Consider the following 22924-nt stretch of genomic DNA (forward strand, 5'->3'; position numbering starts at 1 on the left):
ATCAATTATATAAAACATGAGCTAGTGGTTCGATCGACATATACTCGCCCAACACAGCGATGGCTGTTTGATCAAAGCTCATCTCAATCCATGGGGTATTTGGTCTAGAGTGCGACTCTGGTCTCTCATTTGTCATGTTAGAACAATATTGACTCGATTCAGAGCAGAGCTTCTCTCTTCCACTGGATAAACCATCAGATCGCTTGCTGAGATCCCATGAGAGACAGCCATAGAAATGATCACGTCCAATGACTGTCCACGTATCACGCAGGCAGAAACGAAGGTCGCTGGGCCTTAGATCAAGTTCCAACATGCTCGAGCCCAAAAAGAATATACTTCCCATCGAGGGGAGCGATCTTGTTGCAGTATGGACGAAACTGGAAAGGGTTGTGGCGAGACGGTGCATTTCTTTGCCTAACTGAGTTGCTTTGGGATCAAACAGGATAATACCAAATCGTGTCCCCTGTGACGCGGTATGGGGATTTGATTGTTGGAGGGAAGAAGCAGATTCGTCAGAGCAGAGACACTGAATAAATTCAACCAAATCACAAGATTCGCGATCTTTGCTGGGCTGTTTATCGATTTGGGGGAGTGTGAAGCTTCCTAATGAGGTTTCGGGCGTCCATATGGGAATAGTTGTTAAAGGAGATTGGGGTGATAGCTTGCGTTTTTGTTTGGATGTGGAAACCAACAGCTTGCTCGGACGCCGTCCCTGTATCTCATGCAATTCTTGAGAGTGCTTTTCGTGTGCGCAGATGGAACTGGTTGTCCGCATGGGATATAAAAAGTCCGAAGATTCCTGCGATGCAATCTTTCCATCTTTCTGGCTAGAGTGTTGACGAGACGACAGGTTCTCGTTCTCCACAAGTATACTAGTCTCAAGAACAGGGTTCTGATCCTCAGTGGGAAGTATTTGCTCATCAATGTAGACTAGAGGGAACAACGGAGGGTCATTGTATGATCGCTGAAGGTTGTGCTTCCTTGTTGAATCTTCACGCAGCTCTTCCATCAACGGAAATGCATCCACCAAGCTTTCTTCAGAAGAAGTAGTAGCGTGGGCAACTTGGGATGGTGGGGAATTCGTCTCCTCATCCGTGTCAGAGCAAGTCGCTTCTGGACTTGGAGATCGCGCAATGTACTGATTAAGTCCATTCGCAGCCTTGATGCGTTTTGACCATCTCTCGCGTTCTGTCACCTCATCCGCAGGCACAGCGCGGGCATCCTCCGCGGCGAGCTCCAGTTCCTGAAAAGATGTACATTCTTCTAGGGTCCGGTCCGAGTGTATCTTCAAAATCCGAGGAAATCGAAGTGTGAAGTATCTCGAGCCAGACGGCTTTTCAAATCCACTGCCCAGCATCTCGACGACGAACGGCTGTTTGAACAATGTGGTTGCAACGGGAAGATTGCTGTGCCCGTATTCAACTGCAAAGCCTTCGAATGATTCAGTTTCACACGCATAGAATTCGCCTATTTGATTGAGGGTTTGCATGGTCTGAATGCTCATACAGGGTCGGTGAATCACATCAATCACTCGAAAATGCGGTGAAGAATTGCCTTGTTTGACACGTTCCTTGTTCATAAGACAGCCAACGTAAAAGTGAGTCCATTTTAGCTTTTTGATTTGTCTCAGATCAGGAGCATCCCGCGCATTGTAGCTACCTCCGATCAACGCCAGATCTAATGTGTCTCCAAGACCAGGTATATAATCTTTCTTGAGTTTGATCCATCGGCCAAACATATGATCCACACCAGTGGTGTACATCGGAAAATAAGGCTCGTCAGAAGCTTTCAAGACATACCCCTCCCATCGTTGAGTAATCGCTTTCTCAAAGGACCTTTCGAGTCGGTGATAGCTATCAATTCGGTTGAAGTCTAGAACTTCCTGATAGACGAGTTCCGCTCGGCCAGGGATGGTCTTCACCACTTTCTGTAAAAGTAATCTTCTTTCCCGATGAGGTTTGGCAAGGCATACGTCGTCGTCAAGGAGGAGAATGTCAAAGAACATGATCATCAAGTGCTCGAACGGTTGCGGCCTGCATCAATCAGCAAAATAGTACATACTTTAGAAGGAATAGTCATTTACGGAGAATCATTATCAACGCCAAGCAGGGTGCCAGATCGTGGTATAAACCTCCGGATTTTGTTGAAGTCCATCAGTTCACTAGTCTGGTCATTCCATACAAGCAGTTCTCCCTCAACGATACAGCGGCGCGCAAATTTGCACTCAGGCAATCCAGTTCGAAGGGATTCTTCTATCACAGGTATGATCTTATCTTTATCTGCGGTCGAATCCTTGCCACTTTTGGAGAAGATCTGAACGGGTGTATACTTGTTAGAGAGATCGACGTGGATCTGACAGTATTCACCATCGTATTTCCGTTCAATGCTCATTCGACGACCGTTGGCCATTTGGTGGCAATGTTTGATACTCCGGGCTTTATAATAATCAGGTCTGCCCACCTTAATACCAGGACGAGGGCGCATATGTTGTAGAGCAATGGCGCCAAGACTTCTGGCTGCTTCGGGATCCGGGTTTGGAGGGAAGTGGTTTATTGGGTCGGAAGCGAGCATCTCCAACGCCCCGTCAAAGGAGTTCTGAAGTTGGAGCAGTTGTGGTAGAAGAAAGTGAAATTTCTTCAGAGTATAATTTGTTGGAAAAACAACGGGGGAGTAGCTTTTGAGAATCATGCGAGTGAGCCATTTGGCATCACGGCTACTTGTTCGACGGTATAGTTTTGATAGGGTTTCGTCAACGTTCACAACTGTACGATTCCGGCGGGTATTAGGGCCAGAGAAGCGGCAACGTGAGGCAATCATAACCATGGCGCGATCGATTTCTTCTACCGACAACTCCTGGCCGGCCGGAATGTAATTCTCGGCTTGCCGCATGACAATTTCGACACACCCTCCGAGATCCGGACCACCAGGACTTTGCCATCGGTTGAGTTCGGAAAGTCGCGACGATCCCAAACCCAAGCAGCGGCCGATGACTCTTGATAGTTGCAAGGCTTGCAGCCAGTACACTCGGTCCGTTCGTTTTTCGGGGAACATGCACGAAAGCAACGCTACACGGTCTGTCTCAGCATGTTGGATGGTCCGCTCATGTCGAGAGAACCATAGGGCGACTGTTTTAATGTCTGGATTATCGTTCCTGGCCGCCGTGCATGCCTTGGCCGTTTTGCTGTCGTCCAGGTTGGACAGCAGATCACACAATAGGGTGAATTTGAAGCCCATAGCCCATATCCACGCGAGTCACCTAGTGACTCAGCACATCACCGTGGAATAATCCGATATATAGTCAAGTTGGTCAAAACTCGAGACTCAGGAGACGTGACCGAACGCGAAAAGAGAAAAGTGCGATGACACGTGCGCACGTGACCATTTTAGCTCCATTTATAGAACTATACGAAGTAAATCAGGGTGACAATCAAAAGACAGGTGAATTCTTGACATTTTGAGGGGGTCTAGAATAAAGTAGTCAAGTGCACAAATCATCCGAGTTTGGTATCAACTAACAATTGTATAACATCTTACTCGATCCATTGTGCAGTAGACAAACCATATGCGATCAGGACCATTTGATGCGCCAGGTCTTCGTATCGAGGAATCATTTCAAAAAGTAACTCGGTAAATTCCGGAGACTAACAAATCTGTGAATTAAGCGCTGCAAACTCAAGCCCTTCTGGATATATTCCGGCATCTCCAAAATCAATTGACCAGACTTTGCCGTCAGAATCCAGGATCAAGTTGCGAGGTGCGAGGTGCGAGGTGCGAGGTGCAATATATCGTGGTGTGTGAGAGTAAGCATGTTAAAAGCGAACGGTGGAGCATCCGATGGTGCTTGATGAAAGTGCTGGGTAATTTCAAGTCGCCGATTGTACCAGGCCTCCAGTTGCTCCGTCGAGCTGAATGGGCCAGCGCCCGCATCTGGAAAATGGTAACCACGGGCTAAACAGGATTTGCAGCCTACTAGGCCTGGTACCTGCTTCTGTCCCTCTGGTAAGGGAATATAGTGGGCTTAGGTTTTCCCATAAGGCATCGACATCCGAAATATACATTTTCCGTTTGGATATTCAGCACTCGATAGACTTTTGGCACTAGAATTAATTGTTTTTCTTTCCCCTTCCCAGCCTTGCCAATCAGTCCAAGGATATTTGCTTTGCATGGTCGTGAAATTACTCCTTTGATAAATCAAGTTTTGTGATACACCACAACAAAGCTTGAGGAACCTTCTCCGCGCAACAAAATGTTAGCAAACGCCCCCAAGCATCCTCGAATTTCAATTTTAGGAAAGCAGTTCGGTGGTGGGCCAAGGACTAGATGATCTCTAAGTTATGGTCTTCATTAGCAATCCAAATATAACGGTAGACCTTTATAGTCTGGATCTTTTCAAGTGTCTTGATTGTAAGAGCATCTCTCTCGTCCCAAACAACGCTTGGATCTGGCAAGAGATATTTTGGGATATCAGGCAGACGGCGACCTTGACGCTATTCTGAGATTGGATATTTTCGCGCAGCGAATCAATCAGAAGTTGTGGAATGCCACAGTGGGAGTCAATTTTGAGCTTGTAAGGCGCGCCCACTGTCGTTAATCATTTTGCAATTCTATAGAAGGACTAACTTTCAATGATTCTAATGGTGTTCTTCTGGGAACAACAGGCTAACGCAAGGGCTTCGATAGGTCTCTTCTATTGGCCGGATAGATTCTGATGCTCTTGTGCCATATGGCAAAAGACTGGATCCACTTGGCTAGAATGAAAACAGTGTAGACAGATCCCAATGCGACTTTGCAAATCATCCAAACCATAGCGAAGGGAATTTCGATATTCAGGCACAAAATGCTTGTACCCAAACTTACATACAGCACTGGATTCCTCTGGAACTGGATCTGGCATCCTATCTGCTCGCTCTATTGCTTCGGTGATGACAACTAAGGCAGTTGGCCAAAGTCTCTGTGTCTCGAGTAGCTTGATATAGGCATATGCGTATTTGCTCGTCCATCCACATCTATGGACACAAGCTTGAGCTGTAATCCCTCCAATGAGAATCTCCCCTAACTTCAGCCTCGCGAAGCCCCTTTGCTCTTCTAGCACGCCTAAATTGCATGGTTAGTCACCAATGGGTAATTTCACCTAGTTTGGAACTTACAAAAGATTCTCTCCCCCAAAACCGGCACAGCATCTTCGCTGGAAAGGGCAAGGTAAGAACCACCGTAGTTGAGAACCAGGGCCTTGGTAATATCTCTGAATGCTTTTGCGTTCTGGAACAAGGTGGCTGCGGCCGCAAGGACAATGAGGTCACTGGCTCCCTTATTGAGGGGACACAGCCAAAATTCATTGGCAAAAGTCAAAGCCTCAACAACGCCAAACTTTTTCGCCGTGACAGCGACCCTGAGGACATCATGTGCATCCATGATTTTAGGTACCAATGTGAGCTGATGGTGCAAGATTGCACAAATACATCTCATCGCAGTCGCATCTTCTTCGGGTAGTAGTATTTCCACTGGAAGACCCGCACCCGTCATATCGTGGCCTTCCTTCCAATTCGGTCCCTGGATGGCACATAGTAGCTTTGAGGCTGCCTTGAAGAAAAGTGATTGGACGCGGAGCTTCAGCTGTTCCGGTCCCACTACTAGAATAATATCACCAGCTGGAGCGATATCCACGACTGGGCAGAGTATCTTGTTCCGCGTTTCTGCCATACTGGATTGATTAGAATATGCTTCGCAAAATATAAATGCTCTGGTCAAGGTGCGCGTAGAGCGATTCTGGTCAAGAAAATAGTAAGCAACCAGGTTCAACAATAATGTTCACGGGAAGTCCTAAAGCAAATATTTGAACAGGATATAAGAAGGCGAGAGAAAATGGGTGTTTTTTACCTTCAAATAAGGCTTGGACAATTCTAAAATAAAGGTATCGACTTCTATCAAGCCGATCTAAGCTTTGGTAAAATTAGAAATAGCAATCAGGTAGTCCGATTTAGGCTGGTCGCTGTCTCCGCGTGCTGACTTTTTACTGCACCAATGAATGCTTAAACCAACTCCACGAAGTGGAAGAAGTCGTGCTATATATACGAACTTTTCCACCCTGTCCGTGGAATCTTGCACGCTTGCGACTGCTTGTTCTAAGTCTCAGTTCGCTCGTTTAATTTATCTTATTTCGTGTTGATAATTATGCGATGTGACTGTTAGGTATGCAGGATTCACTACTCGGTTCCACGGCCTTGCTATCCACCAAATTATGGCCTGACACGTGGAGATATGATTCGGGGTAGGTTCTAGTGGTCTCGAATGTCTTGGCTCTCTAAAGGCAGCTCAAATGGCGCTGAGAGATGTTGGGGGCACATAAGCAGGACATATCGGATGGGCCATTTTGATACATGGATGTCATATTGGGTATCTGTCACAGTGCAGATTATCCTTCCGATCCCTGATTTTGAACTTATGCGATTCTATGGCTGTGGAGCATCAGAAGCGAGGGCAGAATCCGAATATCTAATACTCCATGCTACTCTCTTAATTATTGTGCCTGTGTCAGTGGATGATCGATACTGACGTGTTCAAATGAGCCACAGCGACGCCAAGTTTGGCTGAGACCAAAATACAATCAGTACGACTGCATACTTGGCGAATCAGTCCCAGCGACTTCCATGCCCCAGAAACCTTGGCAAATCGACAATACACACAAAGGCTCTCTCTTATTTAGGCAGTTAGGAAATAGTGCCTGGATAGTTTCTAAGGCTAAAATTGTAGGCGCTATTGGGCGATTTGACGTTGAGTCACTGATAGATGATCACACGAAATGTGAGCCTGTCATCGCGGACAGAGTATCTCCCGGAAAGCCTCATAAGAGTAATAAAAGACAGATCAGTGCATATGATTATTCATCGCCATCATTGCCCGATTCATTCTCTTCCTCTATTTGGTCCACAAATATGGCTTCCCCATCGCTTGCACTGTCTGATCCTTCGACGTCGTACGTTGAAGACGCATAAAACATATCGCCATTCACATTAGCACCTATTTCGGCTCCCACAGGACTTGAGAAGAATGTGTGGTCCCCACGGAGTGTAAGACCCTGGCAGATATATCCCATTGGCGTATGGAAAATATCTTGCCCTGGGCGGCGTAGGTTCAGCCACTCCTGTAAGAAGGATAACATAGTTTCCACCTCGATTGCATTGCTTGTCAGAAGTCGGTCACCTTCACTTGGACGGCCAGCGCTAGCATGGATTCGACGCTGAGAATATTGGCATTCCGCAAATGCCAAATACAACATCCCGGCTAGAATTCCAAGTTCGAATAGGAGCCAGGGCGGTGGATTCCATTCGGTAGGTAGACGAGGAATTTAGTAGTAGCCTAGTCGGTTGAAATGGAGCATGCGTTTCGTGAAGGGCGTCGCATATAGGAGTAGGCGCGTAGGCGGGTCTGCATGTTCGCGTAATATGGGAATGACCAACTCTGCTTCTTCCGGTATAATGACCAGGGCGACATCCGCACGCATGCTAAAAAGAACCCAGTTTACAGGACGCCAAAGGGGCAATGTTAGTAAAGAGGGATGAAGCCTCTGGTGCTATCGGATGCTTGTAGTGGGCCCAGAGCTTACAATAAAGTTATCAGACTCGTGTTCGGTACCCAGTCGAACAGTCCTAGCAAATTCGGGCCACAAGAACACGTGCGGTATCAATTAAAAAGATTGCATCATCTGTTTCTTCCACAGCCGAGTTGATGTTATGACAGTGCAAGCTTGCGGACAGACGTCGTCGCCGCCGAGGAAGCCGGTTTCAACGAAATCTTGAATCACCTGATGCAATCCTGAAAACTCTAGGGCGTGGATAAAACATGGTCGCTGAAACTCTCATTCCTGTTCAGCCTCGTTGGAAACCTCACGTTGTTGCTCTACTTCTTCCAACGCAGAAGGTACCACAGACTCCCTATCTGAGGTTTGTGGCTGGTACTTTTCCCCAAGGGTGTCTACAAACCTTCTGAACTTACCAAAAAGTTGAAGATTGCCCTCCGATTGAGATGCGATCTCGTCACCTCTCAATATACGGGGGTCCATACAGCTGTTCCAAGGTTCGCTGCTCTGGCTGCTGCAAGTATTTCAAATATGCATTTCGGTGATCCACATTCGAGAGGAAGTCCTGTTCAGTCAGCAGAACTAGAAATCTGAAACAAAGAAATCTGAAACAAAGAAGAATTGAGAGAGCACAACGAAATTAGAAAGAACGAGAGGATGTCGAATAGAAAAGGCAAAGAGCAAGAGCTCAGCACGACCAAAATGACGTTATACAAAGGAATATCGAACACAACACAATAATATTACTTCTACTAGCTGATATTACGGGTAAAGTACCCTATATAAAGGCTTAATCCCCCTTAGCTTTGCACTGACGAAGGGTTTTCCTTAATAGGAACGCTAAATTGGATCGTGTACTTCACCATCACTAGTGTTGTAGCTACTCTGGGGCCCGGGGCAATAGAAGGAACAAGACTTATTGATTCAATTTATGGAAAAGCAGGGTGTTTACACCCTGGTTCCCAGAAAAAGGTATGTGCAGTCTGCCAACAAAAGATCAATGGAAGATGGGATCATCCAATACCTGGAGTATAATGGACGATACTATACATCAAGATACACCTATCGCACCAACTCTCCATTGAGATATCTGAAGTCTGATAAGTCTTTAATCCATCTACAGCACTAATAAGTATGTAGGGAAAATGTCGAAGAAAATATATTAAAACAAGATTACCGCTTCTACGATCAGCACTATTGATGATCTTTTCGAATGTCTTGAAGATCCCATTTTTAGCCACTTATAGCCTGCGTTGTTGTCTATAGTATCAGCCACGAGCATTCATTGAAATGCACAGTTACCGGCAATTCAATAGCATCATAGGTTACGTAGGTATTACGCCGAATCTAGAAGTATACAAAACTAGAAAGGCGCTGGGCGCTAACCCAACGATTCTAATTTATTCGATAATTAATTGAATGGTATCATCTTCCATCGAACTCATCACACGTCTTCCTTGCCCTTGTGAACAACAACAGAGTCAAGATCTTGGGCCTTGGGATCCGAGCCTGATCGTTGACTTGGTGAATCTGTATGCGCTAATTCATCCAAGGGAGCATCGTGACTCGAACTTCCTGCAGTTGCCTCCGTCTCCGGCAAGGCACATGATGGCCTTGCTCGTTTATTCCTTTTGTATCGACGCCTGAGATATATGAACAGGCTAGCGAACAGAAGGATCATGCCAAACGTACAACCAACACTGATCCCAGCCATCGTACCCCTTGAATTCTTGCGCGGTGGCGTGCTATTGCTGCTCCTGGGGTGTATGCTAGTACTCGTACGGGTTCCATCGACAAAACCGTCGACTGCAGTCGAACCAGAGGCATCTCCGCTGTAAGCGACACCTGTTTGAGACATCTTAGCTTGGCAGTAACAGTACAGTTCAATTGGTCTTACCTTTGATCTGGAATCGATGGCCGCCACTCAAGAATCCATTTCCCGCGACCGAGAGAACAGGCAGTAACATCTCAAGTCGCGAAGACACAAGGGTGTGTGAGATGGTAAACACGGCAAAGGTTGCCGGAGAAGAAAAACAGGGTCCGGGGCCATAGCTATACCTACATGTGCTTGGCCCGACCTGGTATAGCGCTGACTTTGTGAAGCCATTTTTTTAAATTAAAATAAGCCCGATAACGAACCCCTTTATTTTGTAATGGTGACAGTTTGCCATTTACGGAGTATATGCTGACAAGATGTTGAATGCCGAGGTATACTGATAATGTACTATTCAAGGTGGGTTCTTTACCTCCATCTCAACCCTAATATTCTTCCATCTATCCAACATTGCATCCAAATTACGAATTTAAGGATCTTAGAATTGGTATAGTTATATCTCAGTTTATCTAAAAGGCAGCGATAGCACAGCTGTCTTCCACAGGACTGTTTCTAGTCTCCTACTTGGAAACGCGAACAACATAGGTAGAGAAGACCAACGGATAACGAGATAAGTGCTAAGGGAAAGGTGGGCCATCTCTAGCGTACATGAAAAAAGGTGCTAGTATACGATCTGACCATTCACAGATGTTAGCTTGAGGCTAGACCGAATTCTGACGGTCATGCCCGTAGCTATGCTCGCCATGGACTCGCTGGGACTGTACAGAATAAGGGCAGACTGAATACTTAGTGAATAGTCAGGATTTATGATAGGCTTGTGGAAAGGCAGCATAGTGTTCAAGATGCCTCTATGGTCAACTCATTTAATGTGAGATTGAAGGGTTGAGATAAGTGTAGAGATAAACTTTAACATCCCTACGGAGTACATGAGACCTTTATAAACCTACTTGGTAAATAGGTTACATCGCAAGGGTCACCGGTTGGCTTGGCGTCTTGGTAATAAGCAAGATCAACGCTAACGGCTATATAAGGGAGAGTAAGCGGAAATGGAAATGCGCAACTAACCGCACGCCTCAACAGATTCGGCGTAGGCTTTGCGCCACTTAATAACGAATTGTTACGTTGTGGCGGTGTGGGGTTTTCCGGGAGCTGGCTGAGCTTCCTTACTGGCAAGGATCTCGAAAGGGTGCGCCTCGTAAAAGATACACTATGTTGAGGTGTAGGGCATGACCGTCGAGGGAGTGGGGGCAAGTTGATGAGACCGTCTGCATGTTGATGGCTTGGCCGGTTGATGATATCTTTGAAGTTGACGAATGCGCGTCAAGCGGAGAAGCGCTTGGAGAGCATGAAGAGGCAGTTAAATGGAGATTCTAGGCTCGTTATCTATTAGAGAGGTCTACGTTGATGTTGAGATGCATGGTGCAACGTTGGGTTGTTGATTGAAGAGTTGAGAGAAGCCAAGTGCTATAGACTATGAAAGTTTCACATCCCCATTCATGTATTGCTGTATCTGCTGGGATGAATACACGTTAGTTGGGGTAGTAAATGCCTGGAGGTTATCCCATCAGGAAGTCGAATGCGGTGTGGTTGGAAATCAAGTATACGAGCTCTACTAGAACATAGTTATAAATCAGACAATTGTGGGTGTTTTATTGTGACAGTAAGTTTGTTGTATAAGTTGAAAGAACAGATTTGAGCCCATGACCGAGCCAGTTCAAACCTCAAAATGGCTTTGAAAAGTATGTATTCGCCGAACGCCGAGCCATTTGTATGAAAAAAGACGCCAGATGATAAAAAAGAGAAACATTAAGCCCCTTCTCTTCAGAGAATGCCCTGCTTTTGCAAATCCAAGTAGATCCTTTCGGGCATAACATTACCCTCTGCATCCTCCATTTGAACAACATTCTCACGTGAATCTCTGTCCTTCTTACGATCCTTCTCGAGCTGCTCCCAAAGCGCCATGGCCTCATTAATACTGGTGATCTCACGGAAGAGATTGGTGTTTGATGTGATGCCGAGACACTTCAATCCGTGGACGTGGAGGTTTTCAGAGAAATGTTTGTCAAATGCTCGTCGACCCATGTAGGTGAAGTTTCCGCAAATCTCGCACTGGTATTCGACACCGAGTCCATGGAGCTTGTAGAGCCAGAACGGAATAGGCTTTCCATCCCATGCCAGTGGCAATTTCAATGGGTTGTACACGATCTCCTCGTCCTCTTCCTCTGATTCTTCGCCGGCACGAGGCTCGGGGCCAGTGTGATCGAGGCCAGCCTGCACAGCTTCCCATTCCATTTGACGTTCACGTTCGGTCATACCCTGTCGGCGCTCAACGTTGATTCTCGTCGCTTGGCGCTCCTCGTGCAAGACATTAGTCAAGGATCGAATTTGGTGTTCGCGTCGTGCAACTTCGCGCTCCTTTAGGCTGTGGGCCAAAGATGCGACTTGGGATGAAGATGGCTTCGCGTCGGATGTGCCTGCTGCTTTGCGGGCTTCTGCCGCTCGAATGTGCTTTTTGCCGGTCAAGTGGCTTCGGTGCACGTTCTCGTTCTTGAATTCCTTCTCGCAATCTGCGCACCAAATGCCCTCACCAGTTCCTTCGGTTGCTGGGCCAGATTTACCATTCTCGGCTTTTTCTTCTGTCCAGCCCGGAACCTCCTTCGCAGCCCATTGCTTCTCGAATTCCTGGTCAAAGCTAGCGAAAAGCTCATTCAAAGGTTGCAGTGGCTGGACTCTCTTGATGAAACTTTCCAGATAGCTAGCAAGCTCGCCGACATAGCTGAAGTAACGATCGGAGATCTTGTCTTTCCGCTTAATTGGCATGGTCGGTGGTGTGAACACGTCGAAAATGTCGAGGTATTGGACATATGACAAGCGCTTAATTCCAGGAAGATTCAGGTAATCTTCGTGAAGAGTTGTAAGATCCAGGTACTGTCCGAATCCTTCTTCACCAGTGAACATATTATCGATTGCGGTGCGGGGAGCCTCTCCTTCGGCGACCTGATGGCGGTTGTATGCTTGTTCGAGGTTCTCGATCGGTTCGTTCGGGTAGCGCTTGTGATGCTCTTTGATTTCCCCGAGCTGCTTGTAGAACTCCTCAAATTGGTCGCCTGTTGAAATAGACTGCACTTCCTTCTCCCGCAATCCTTCGGCATCCTGGTAGATCTCCAGTAGTCGCTTGGACTGGCTCTCGATTCTCTCAAGGAACTGGGCAACTTCATGGTCGCGAGCTAAACGACCGCGTGCCTAAAGAATTGGTATATTAGAAAACGTCACTGACATTGGTCGGCGGTATACTCACATTTCGGGGCTCCTCCGCCACGCGATCAGCGATAGCCTGTTCCAACCGCTCTAGATCCTCATGGATGAACCTTTGATCTTCGAGCAACATATTTGCAATATGACTGCTGCGTAAGAACTTTCTTTTATTGGCGCGCAAACAGAGGTGACAAAGTCTCGTGGCGATCGCAAAAAGCGTTGGCAATTGGCAGCTCCAACTTGCGGGAAGGTCATGTGACCCGAACCTTTCCACCGCGAAAAGTTGAGCCGGTTGACCTCACTTACTTCTAAGGCTTCACTCTTCGTGAATCCCAATATCATTTATTATCTGCCGTTGAAATACTCACATTTACATCATGGCGGATGGAATCGACAGACGCGCCGAGGGTATGTGGTTCCAACCTTTGGACGTGAATCATGCTAACAGTAACTAGAGCGCATGGAGTTCAACACCTCCAAGGAGGTCACGGTTGCACCGACCTTCGAGGACATGCATTTGAAGGAAAGCTTGCTTCGCGGAGTCTACGCTTATGGATACGAATCGCCTTCGGCTGTGCAATCCCGTGCGATTGTTCAAATCTGCAAAGGTCGCGACACCATTGCCCAGGCCCAGTCCGGTACTGGTAAAACTGCCACATTCGCTATCAGTACCTTGCAGATCATTGATACTGTTGTGCGCGAGACCCAAGGTACGCATTCCCACGCATTCCCCCTGTCCAAAGTGATCAGATCAAATCTAACCGCGATCCGGTCTGTAACAGCTCTGGTCCTGTCCCCGACCCGTGAACTCGCAACCCAAATTCAATCCGTCGTTATGGCCCTTGGTGATTATATGAACGTTCAGTGTCACGCCTGCATTGGAGGAACCAACGTTGGCGAAGATATCCGCAAACTCGACTACGGTCAACACGTTGTCTCCGGAACTCCTGGTCGTGTGGCCGATATGATCCGTCGCCGAAACCTGCGCACACGTCATATCAAGATGCTTGTTCTCGATGAGGCTGATGAGCTCCTTAACCGTGGTTTCCGTGAACAGATTTACGATGTTTACCGTTACCTGCCCCCCGCGACGCAAGTTGTCGTGGTCTCTGCCACCCTCCCATACGACGTCTTGGACATGACCACAAAGTTCATGACTGACCCCGTCCGTGTCCTGGTCAAGCGTGACGAGTTGACACTGGAGGGTATCAAGCAATATTTCATTGCCGTTGAGAAGGAGGAATGGAAGTTCGACACACTTTGCGATCTGTACGACACTTTGACTATCACCCAGGCCGTTATCTTCTGCAACACCCGCCGAAAGGTCGACTGGCTTGCCGACAAGATGCGTGAGGCCAACTTCACTGTCTCCAGTATGCACGGCGAGATGCCTCAAAAGGAGCGTGATAGTATTATGCAAGACTTCCGTCAGGGTAATTCTCGTGTCCTGATTTCTACCGATGTCTGGGCCCGTGGTATCGATGTCCAGCAAGTCTCTCTTGTTATCAACTACGATCTGCCTACCAACCGTGAGAACTACATTCACCGTATTGGTCGATCTGGACGATTCGGTCGCAAGGGTGTGGCCATCAACTTTGTCACCAGCGATGATGTCCGCATCCTTCGCGACATTGAGTTGTACTACTCGACCCAAATTGATGAGATGCCAATGAACGGTAGGCCAATCCGCTCCGACTTTTTATTTGCTCTACTAACGATCTTATTCCAGTTGCGGATTTGCTTTCATAATCTCCTTTGCCTGTTATTATGATTGTAACATCTTTTCTTGCGCCAAAAGCGACTTGGCTTCATCCCTTCTGCAAGTGGATTGCGCTTGCATTTGATTGAATATGACTCCGAATCCGGCACGATGGGTTTGAAGGAAATGCAAGGCCAGCTCTAGCGTGGAGGAAAGGGATAATAACATATTTCAGTAAGTCAAATTACTGATGCTCACTTAACACTTGTGGACCAAACGCTAACAGTCTGAGGTAGTTTTCAAGAATGCCAACCGATTTGCACACCCCAGGAGGTGTTTACGATTTTGCTTATTTCCAAAATTTCGGGCCTCCGGCCTAAGTAGCAGGGTCTTTTTTCTTTATGGTTGGAGTTTCTTCTTTTACTTTACTTTTTGACACTAGGAATCATGAATGATGGAATCAGTTTTACTTTCATATGTGGCTCTTTGCCTTTGCCCCAAGTCTTCCTCTAGTCTGGCGACGTAAATTTGAACTAGTTGTGAGAGATGACAACGAGAGAGATACCTACAACAAGTCTGTTAATCTACGGCTGCGGTGTCTAGTTTCTGTCAGATCAAGGGTCTACACGAAAATGAATAATATAAATAGTAGATTCGATTCAATCAACGAGACCTGCAACAAAACACGGTTCAATCCGAGACCAAGAAAGTCCCCCAAAAGTAAAACACAACTCAGAACTGGGCGAACAAGAAACGGACAGAACATATATACTCCTCAGAACCCAGAAAGAAGATACGGACCAACGCCAGGTTCCTGTATTGAAAGAAATAGATGCTAACTGCAAAGTAGACAGCATAAGGAGTGAAAGGGGGACTCGAACGATGTATATGGGCAAGCATGATGAGGATATGTCGGTCAGTTGATGAAGGGAGAAGAAAACAGAAGAGAATTCAAGAAGAACAAGAAAACATGGCGAGACAGCAGGTTTATCGTCTTTCAATCCAAAGCTCCGAGTATGTTCCCTCAATCAGATACGGTATTGTGGGGCACCTGAATTAAGACAGGCAATGAGTATGAAGAAAACTGGTGTTGGGGGAGTCTTCGTCGATTTGCAGGACACGGAGATCAGAAAGTGGATGTTGTCCTCAATGCGCTAGTCCGCGTAACTCCATTTGAGAGTACACCGCTGCGTTGGACTGGTCCCACTGGACGGGATCGATTGCTGTCTCGAGACCAGCTATAAGTTTGAGTTAGCGGCGGTGTTCAATTTGAGGCGAGGACAAATCGATTCTTACATCCTTACTGCACTGTCATCGCCTGCTGATGCGAACATCCCCGGGTCTGCTGGGTTCCATGATATTGAGTTAACGCATCCTGAGATATGTCCTTCCAGGGTCTCTACGATATTGCCGTTTTCTTTGTGCCAGATGTAGACTTTCGAGTCTGGAGATAGTTAGTAATGATACGAGAAGTGAGACAGTGAGATATTTACCTTCACTTCCGCTGACGACAAAATTTTCAGCTGCTCCTCCGAATGTGCTGCGAATCACAAACTCGCCTTGCTTCTGTCCCTTGAAGTGACGAACAACAGCAGTAGTTTCCATGTCAACTAGTTGAATCTCGCCCTCAGCCAGGTTTATAAGCACATGCCGTGAGTCTTTGCTGATAGCAACCGAAGTCGGTTTACTCGGCAGTGGGAGACAGTAATCTTCCTCATATGTGAGCATGTTGTACACATGGACCTTCCCTTCTGTGTCGGCAGCAACAAGGCGTCGGCCGTCGGCGCTAATAGCACAGTCCTGTACACGGAATCCGCCTTTCCACGTGTATAAAGACTGACCTCGCATGCTCCAGTGACGGAGCTGTGATTCAGCATCGAGAGAGGCTGTCACAAAAGATTCACCATCTGCCGTCCAGGCAGCCGCAGTCACCGGTTGACGGTGGTGGTTGATTGTGAGTAGACAGCGACCGCTCTAAACCACGCACAGGCCAAGTTAGCATACATGTATGATTCTATATTTTATCAGATGGTGGAAGAATTACCTCGACACTCCATACGCGTGCCTTGTTATCTTGCGAGCAAGTAATTAGTTTGGAGTCATCTGGACTCCAACTGGCGAACGCAACTCCACCCTCGTGTTCCGTAAGTCTGTGAATAACATTGAAGTCGGTTGTGTTATAGATAAGCACATTATGGTCCTTGCCTGCAGTGACCAGCTTGGAGCCATCGTGAGAAAACTCGCAATACCACACTTCATCTGAGTGCTGCGTCAAGTCCACACTGACGTCCAATGGGAAATCGTTTCGGTCGCACATATGGTCAGAGTAGAGCGAGGGAGGTTCCGCGGTATTATGATAAAAGCAGTTGTTGATTTGAGTCTGCTTGACTTGATCTAGTAAAACGGCCAGGCGATGCTGCGGGATCATCACGGAAGGAGATATAGATTCTGCGGCTGAATTAGCAACCCGGTTACACCACAGACATTGGACATCAGATTAGGCTTACTTGACAACTCGCCAAGCAGTCGTTCACGAGACGAGCTAACAGAGCCATCCCATCCCGTTTGAGCATGTAAGACTTCGGTCGAGCACATAAGAAGACTAGCCAACATAACTGGTAAGCAAATCGTGTTCTAGAAATTCCTATAGATCGGCAATACCTTGATAGCGCGTGCAGTCGCTCAACGTCAAAATTCAAGGGCGTCAGTTCTTGCCGAAGGACGTTGAGAGCTGCAGCTAGATCGCGCGCTTCTAACAACTCGAGGAATTTCTGTTGTCGGAGATAGAATAGCATCTCGTTCCTATCGGCCTCCTCTGTTAATATCAGAGTCTCCTCTTGTGGAGATTTCCGATCGACCTGTTGTGATCCGGCATTTCGAAACGACTGAATCAAGATTCTCTCAGCCTCTGGCCATTTTCCGCCTAACACCGCACTCCGGAACGTTGCAACCCCTGACGTTTCCAGTTCATAGCCACTCTCCGAGCTTAACAGTGATGCCGACCCATTATAACCCAACTCATATAGACTCTGTATCAAAATTCGCGTCACCTCCTCCCTGTTGTGGCCGTAGTAGGTAGAGGACTGGGGTGGCCTTTTAGAGCCATTTGTATGAGAGCTCCCGTTGGTTGCCGCTTGCCCATTCAAACCCGTCTTCCTCGAAGTCAATGCAAGTGATTCGTTCGAGGGGTCTGGGATGCCATTTTCTGTTGATATTCCATCGGAACGCATGATTACCAGGCGCCTGCGCTTGGGGGAAGGAGGTCGGCCGTCCGGTCGGCCAAGGCTGGGATAACTTTGAGGTGTAGTCTCACGTGCTATTCGCGGAAGGTGTCCGGTCCCTGCTGATGAGGGACCAAGGTTATCTAGGGGGCTCGAAAGGCGGCGACGACGGTTGGTCCGAGGGGTAGATGAACTGGGTTGAGATGCGGACAGGAACTCTGACGTTTGGGAGCCGGGATTCCCTACCGAGGCGGGAGCTGTGATGGGTAAAAGAGGATTAGGGTCGTCGGGGGTGATAAAGGGGCTATGCGGTGATGAATTTTGAGCCAGTTCGACAATATCTCTAGATCTGCCCAATCCCCTGGCTCTTTGGAAGAACCAGGTGAGCAGACCTCAAGCGGTGGCGGGTGTCCGATAAGTAATCGCCAGGAGCTCCGTTGAAGAGGGGCGATGCAGTTGTCACGGGGTCAAATGAATAGTCACTGGCTTAGGCTGATAGGCACAGATGTAACAAATGATCAAAGAGCTGTAGATCTTGAGAAATCACGCGGTGTTCTCTTTGGTGGATTGTTGGAGCTTATCGGGAGAGAGGAGAGAGAGAGATAATGAGGTGAGCCCGTCAACCTCGAACGGCAATGAAGGTCCGGATCTCGAATATGAAATCTCAAATTTCGGTCAAATGTGAAATGTGAAATAACTAGATGAAAGGAAAAAAACGGGATTGGGTCGTTGGGTAGAGGGTAGAGGGAGAATAGGAAGGACCCCACGATCTACATGGTAACACCTCTATTAATGTACTCCCCTATTACAATATATATAGGAGAATTTCGCTATTTTATCCGAATATGTATTTGGACTTATGATATCGATGCCGAAAATGACGTTTTAGCATCCTACTCTGTCCTATGTAGGGTATACGGAGTAGAGTTTGTACAACTATCTATTAGCCCAACCTGTTAGAGGCGGTGCCTAGCAAACTTCTCCAAAATAATAAGAAGCTAAAACAATATTTATTCGAATTTTGGTAGAATATTCAGATTCTAACTGGGATCCTTTGCACTGAGGGTCCATGGATAAGAAACTCTCACTCTGCAACCTCCACAACCAACTTCGTACAACTCACCCCCCGGAGGAGCACATCCAACCCAGCATTTATAGCACCTAAACCCTTCCCCACAACCCTTGGCTCCGGACTAGGCCTGATAGTCCCGTTGGCCAGGTTCTCCCTGAGCCAAGTCCCCATCCAGCATTGAAACTGAGCCAACCTCTGCCCTTCATCCATCGACGGCAGCACAAAGAGGGTTTCCACCCCGTTCACTTCCTCGGCATCAGCAGGAATCACCGGTGCTGACCCGATCTTTGCCTTCTGGTCTTCTTTCCTTTGATCGTCCCAAATGAAAGCCTTGAGGACGGCCTGACACGGCGCCAGCTGCCCTGTGGCAAGAAAGCAGTGCCGAATCACTAGGCCGTCCTCTCTGGCCGCCGAAATAATCGCATCCACAACATGCGGATCCTTGTAATCGAAGACGCGATCCGCACCCAAGGAGCCTATGTACTTCAGATTCGCCGCACCAGCAGTAGTGTACACGGCGGCGAACGAAGAGTCGTGATCTTCCCGCAGCAGTCGAGCGCTTTGCACGCCCATCGTGCCCACGCTAGAGGAAGCGCCCCAAACTAGTAGGGCTTCGTTCTTTTGTTTCTTATTTTGCTGAGTTCCTGCGCTGGTATCGGAGACGACTGGGGCCGCCGAGACGGAAGAAGAAGCAGTGGCTTCTCCAACCCGTGAAATACCCATAATATCCCACGCGCTGAGGGGTACCTCGACAGCGACGGGTAAGGTTGCCGCTTGGTTCCAAGAAACACCCTCCGGAAGAGGCAGAGCGTGCTGCCAGGGGACGAGGCACCGCTCCTGAAAGGCGCCGTAGTCAGGGTCGCAGGCCCTCCAGAAGGAGGCGGCGAATGCGGCGACGCGGGTGATTCCTGGTCGGAAATAAGGGCATGGACTCTCATCCGTAGCACCGACAGGGATGTTGTCGCCGACCTCGAGAACTAGCCCTGAGATGTCGAAGCCAATGACCGTGGGGTAGGCGGATATGAAGAGGCCTTTGTCACGCATGTGGCCGTCTGCCGGGTTGAGGGCTACAGATTTGACCTCGATGAGGAGCTCGCCTGGGCCTGGCTTTGGCGTAGGCCGGGTCAGAACCTTGAAGGGCTCACCATTTGCGAGGGAGACGGCGGCGAGGTGTGTGGCCATTCTGGGCTGCTTGATTCCGTTTAGAATTTTATGTGGACGGTTCTGGTATTCAAATTTCCCTAGGATATTGAGGAACACCCTTCTTCTTATACATTAAGCTATTATTCCGAGTTAATTCAGCCCGTCCAAGGTGATATGTGTATAGATGGACGGGCAGGCTCAGCCAATCAGAGACATCTGCATCCGAGAAACAGCTAGCGTGGAAGGTGGGATGTCCCAAAGAGGGTTAGCATATGGGACTGGTGTTGTCGTTGGACCACGCCTTCAATCACTTCCAGATCCCTCTTGCGTTGAATTCTCATTCAACTCAGGCAAATTCCTCATAGCCAAGCTGTCCAGGGGATTGTATAATTAACCAGGCATGGCTCTCACTTTTCCAGAGGTGCGGAAGATTAGGACTCTACGGAGGTCGAGATTTGGCTGCCGAAATTGTAAGCTTCGGAAACTCAAGGTAGGTGGCCCTAGGTTTTCAATAATGTGGCGCTTAGCTGACCAAGTTTCCCTGTAATAGTGCGATGAAGGCAAACCACAGTGCAAGAGATGTAGTTCATTTGGGGTATTATGCAACTTCATGTCTAACATTCCCGACCTCCAGCCCGTCGCCGCTGACACAGGGCCATTGGTGGTTCGGAAAAAATCAAAGGTTCAACCGCCTCTCACAAATGCTGTCTGGACATCTGATGCATCGATGTCCTATCAATTGAACCCAAAGTGTCAAGATTTTATAACCCGGTATCTTGGACGAGGTCTTATTACCCCAGACGACCCTAATATGATGCAAGTTAATCGCAAGCTCCTAGAACTATCCTTCGCGGTAAGTTTTACCATCAATTCCTTCCCAGAAAAGATTTAAGCCGATTTATCCATTTGGAGCTTCCCCTCGGCTAACATGTGGGTTGCAGTACCCTTTCTTGATGCACGCCTCTCTAGCTGTGGCCCTTACATATGACCGCCATCTGAATGGCTCCTTGAACGCTCCCCGCACTCTAGAGGAGTGTTATCACTGGTCTCAAAGCACAATTCTCTTGAATAAGCGGCTAAGGGAACCGATTGAAACAAAAGATAAGGATCCAATATGGGGTACTGCGGCTGCTCTGGCTATTCTAACCTTCTCATCCCCTGATGCATGCACACCGGAACAAGCGTGGCCACTAAAGCCCTCGGACTCCTCTGACTTGGACTGGGTGCGGATGAGCAAGGGTAAAATGTCATTGTGGGACATGGTTAATCCGTTGCGACCGGACAGCCTTTTCTGCGTCATGGCGGCCACCTATGCTCAGATGAATTCACCATTGCCAGAGGGAGGTATAGAGGGGATACCAAGGGCCTTGGCTGCCGTGTGTAACCTCGAACACTCATCCACGGCGGAAACCAATCCCTATTTTCATGCCGCCCACGCGGTATCCCGGATCATAGACCTCCCAGATAGAGAGGTCACAATAGGTCAGACTGAGCCCTTCACACGGAGCATCGATGGCCCTTTCAAAGAGTTGCTCCGGCAAAGGGACCCTGCAGCGTTATTGTTAATCTATCTATGGTACCGTAAAGCAAGTCGCAGTATATGGTGGATTGAACTTAGGGCTAGGGCGGAATGTCCTTCTATTTGCTTGTATCTGCGACTATATCATAAAGAGAATGGTGCTGTACGGGCATTCCTCCCAGGAGGAGCTCTCGCCGATATGTTTAATTAGCCTTGAGATTTTCCCCTCAACTGTTAATATAAAGTACTGCCGCAGTGGGCTCTACGATCCCCATCGCTGTATAGAATAGAACTAAATAAATTTTCAGACCGATCGAAGTACTTCTAACCAAGTTTTTATCAGACCAAATACCCTGTTCCCCTCCCTCCTCTACTTTCTAGGAGCTAATCAAAACACCTAAAATCCACATGCCTAGTTACCAGGTATGTGTCCTGACATAACCATCAACGTCCTAACCGCGCCCTCTTGCAAACCCTCACTCTGGGCCACTTACGACCGTCTCGGCTTCTGCGCCCTGAACAGCAAGACAGTTCCCACAATCTCACTCTCGACTTCTTCAAAGTTCTCCCTCAGGGGCTTCAAAATCTCCTCCTTCCCATCATCGAGGTTTCCAAACATGCCGATATAATTATATAACCAGATCAAAAATCCTCCGATCAGATTATGCTTCACCCCTTTGCTCAAGACCGTCGAGCCGAAAAACACCCCTTCGTCCGCAAGGAACTCCTTCAGGTTCTCAAATACCCGCCCCTTGGTGCTGGGGGGAACCGGAATACAATGCAAGACGTACATCAGGCCGATGGAGTCGAATTTCTTCGGCGCAAGTGGGAGCGGCTCCAGAATATTCGCCACGACACACTCCGGCTGGACGGCCGTGTCGGACGCAATACGGTTCACGGCCTTGGTCAGACACTGCGAGTGGAAGTCGACTATAGTAAGCTTTTTGGGCCACGAGCTGGACGCCTTGCTGGGTTTGGGAATGGGGTTTTTTTGGAGTTCGTGGTCGACTTTGGCACGGAGGAAGTAGCCGGTCCCGGCGCCTACCTCCATGTGGTTTTGACTCGTGTTCTTGAGGAAGAAGGGAATAAGGACGGATCTGGTGGGGCAGCGCCACCAGAATGTGTTGGTGAGGATCTGCACGAAGAAATCATAGACCCAGAGCACGAGGGGATTGTAGTAGTTGTCCCGCGATTCGATGGTCATGGTGACGACGTTTGAAGGATCTCGTTTGTTCGACGAGAGCCGAGGGAATGATGGGTGCAGTGGAAGGTGGGGGGGGGGCAATGGAGATATCATTAATAGGATGGAGGATGAGGGGTTGTCTGAATCGTGAACCCCAGAAGACAGCTTATAGGACCATTCATGCAGAGTATTTCTCAGCTAACCCAATAGTAAGAGCACGGAGTACCCCACGCGGAAGTCTGCAAAGGGCCGAGAGGATCTACGAAGATCGTCTGACATGCTCTTCTGCAAAGTGATGTTGACTTACACCGCTATACTACTCTACTAAGGCTCCCTACTGGGGCTGTCAACCGCCATCCGCCCAGAGAGGTCCAGACTGCTAGAGTCGACGGTAAGACATGCAAGGCAGAGAGAGGCAAATG

The 22924-nt window shown here is 48.1% G+C and overlaps 10 protein-coding genes across 10 annotated transcripts; 2 read left to right on the top strand and 8 right to left on the bottom strand.

The window, feature by feature from the left end:
- Nucleotide 1: 1 nt before the first annotated feature.
- Nucleotides 2–3234, bottom strand: N7517_008824 (ATP dependent DNA ligase domain protein; the record flags this gene model as incomplete). The annotated part of the gene is made up of 2 exons (XM_056726553.1): nt 2–2033; nt 2084–3234. The coding sequence occupies 2 exons, from the start codon at nt 3232–3234 to the stop codon at nt 2–4; spliced, it is 3183 nt and encodes a 1060-aa protein (XP_056577404.1).
- Nucleotides 3235–4631: 1397 nt separating this feature from the next.
- Nucleotides 4632–5700, bottom strand: N7517_008825 (uncharacterized protein; the record flags this gene model as incomplete). The annotated part of the gene is made up of 3 exons (XM_056726554.1): nt 4632–4748; nt 4862–5094; nt 5148–5700. 3 exons carry the CDS (start codon nt 5698–5700, stop codon nt 4632–4634), a joined length of 903 nt encoding a protein of 300 aa, XP_056577405.1.
- A 1177-nt stretch (nt 5701–6877) lies between these two features.
- On the bottom strand, nt 6878–7276 carry N7517_008826 (uncharacterized protein; the record flags this gene model as incomplete). Its single annotated transcript, XM_056726555.1, has 1 exon — nt 6878–7276. The coding sequence occupies one exon, from the start codon at nt 7274–7276 to the stop codon at nt 6878–6880; it is 399 nt and encodes a 132-aa protein (XP_056577406.1).
- A 1744-nt stretch (nt 7277–9020) lies between these two features.
- Nucleotides 9021–9434, bottom strand: N7517_008827 (CAZyme family GH72; the record flags this gene model as incomplete). Its single annotated transcript, XM_056726556.1, has 1 exon — nt 9021–9434. The coding sequence occupies one exon, from the start codon at nt 9432–9434 to the stop codon at nt 9021–9023; it is 414 nt and encodes a 137-aa protein (XP_056577407.1).
- Nucleotides 9435–11231: 1797 nt separating this feature from the next.
- On the bottom strand, nt 11232–12798 carry N7517_008828 (SF3a splicing factor complex subunit PRP9; the record flags this gene model as incomplete). The annotated part of the gene is made up of 2 exons (XM_056726557.1): nt 11232–12653; nt 12709–12798. The coding sequence occupies 2 exons, from the start codon at nt 12796–12798 to the stop codon at nt 11232–11234; spliced, it is 1512 nt and encodes a 503-aa protein (XP_056577408.1).
- A 244-nt stretch (nt 12799–13042) lies between these two features.
- On the top strand, nt 13043–14414 carry N7517_008829 (ATP-dependent RNA helicase eIF4A; the record flags this gene model as incomplete). The annotated part of the gene is made up of 4 exons (XM_056726558.1): nt 13043–13073; nt 13121–13375; nt 13448–14341; nt 14395–14414. 4 exons carry the CDS (start codon nt 13043–13045, stop codon nt 14412–14414), a joined length of 1200 nt encoding a protein of 399 aa, XP_056577409.1.
- Nucleotides 14415–15518: 1104 nt separating this feature from the next.
- N7517_008830 (WD40 repeat domain-containing protein) lies at nt 15519–18069 on the bottom strand (the record flags this gene model as incomplete). Its single annotated transcript, XM_056726559.1, has 7 exons — nt 15519–15602; nt 15669–15808; nt 15858–16338; nt 16409–16812; nt 16872–16966; nt 17026–17952; nt 17978–18069. Coding segments are annotated over 7 exons (2223 nt in total), but the record flags the coding sequence as incomplete, so codon positions are not given.
- A 600-nt stretch (nt 18070–18669) lies between these two features.
- On the bottom strand, nt 18670–19839 carry N7517_008831 (zinc-binding alcohol dehydrogenase family protein; the record flags this gene model as incomplete). The annotated part of the gene is made up of 1 exon (XM_056726560.1): nt 18670–19839. The coding sequence occupies one exon, from the start codon at nt 19837–19839 to the stop codon at nt 18670–18672; it is 1170 nt and encodes a 389-aa protein (XP_056577411.1).
- Nucleotides 19840–20200: 361 nt separating this feature from the next.
- Nucleotides 20201–21530, top strand: N7517_008832 (Zn(II)2Cys6 transcription factor domain-containing protein; the record flags this gene model as incomplete). The annotated part of the gene is made up of 3 exons (XM_056726561.1): nt 20201–20290; nt 20351–20653; nt 20742–21530. The coding sequence occupies 3 exons, from the start codon at nt 20201–20203 to the stop codon at nt 21528–21530; spliced, it is 1182 nt and encodes a 393-aa protein (XP_056577412.1).
- A 279-nt stretch (nt 21531–21809) lies between these two features.
- On the bottom strand, nt 21810–22523 carry N7517_008833 (class I SAM-dependent methyltransferase; the record flags this gene model as incomplete). Its single annotated transcript, XM_056726562.1, has 1 exon — nt 21810–22523. The coding sequence occupies one exon, from the start codon at nt 22521–22523 to the stop codon at nt 21810–21812; it is 714 nt and encodes a 237-aa protein (XP_056577413.1).
- Nucleotides 22524–22924: the final 401 nt, after the last annotated feature.

The sequence above is a fragment of the Penicillium concentricum genome (genome assembly GCF_028827145.1).
Source record: "Penicillium concentricum strain IBT 3081 chromosome Unknown utg000003l_segment0_segment0, whole genome shotgun sequence".
NCBI classification, from domain to species: domain Eukaryota; kingdom Fungi; phylum Ascomycota; class Eurotiomycetes; order Eurotiales; family Aspergillaceae; genus Penicillium; species Penicillium concentricum.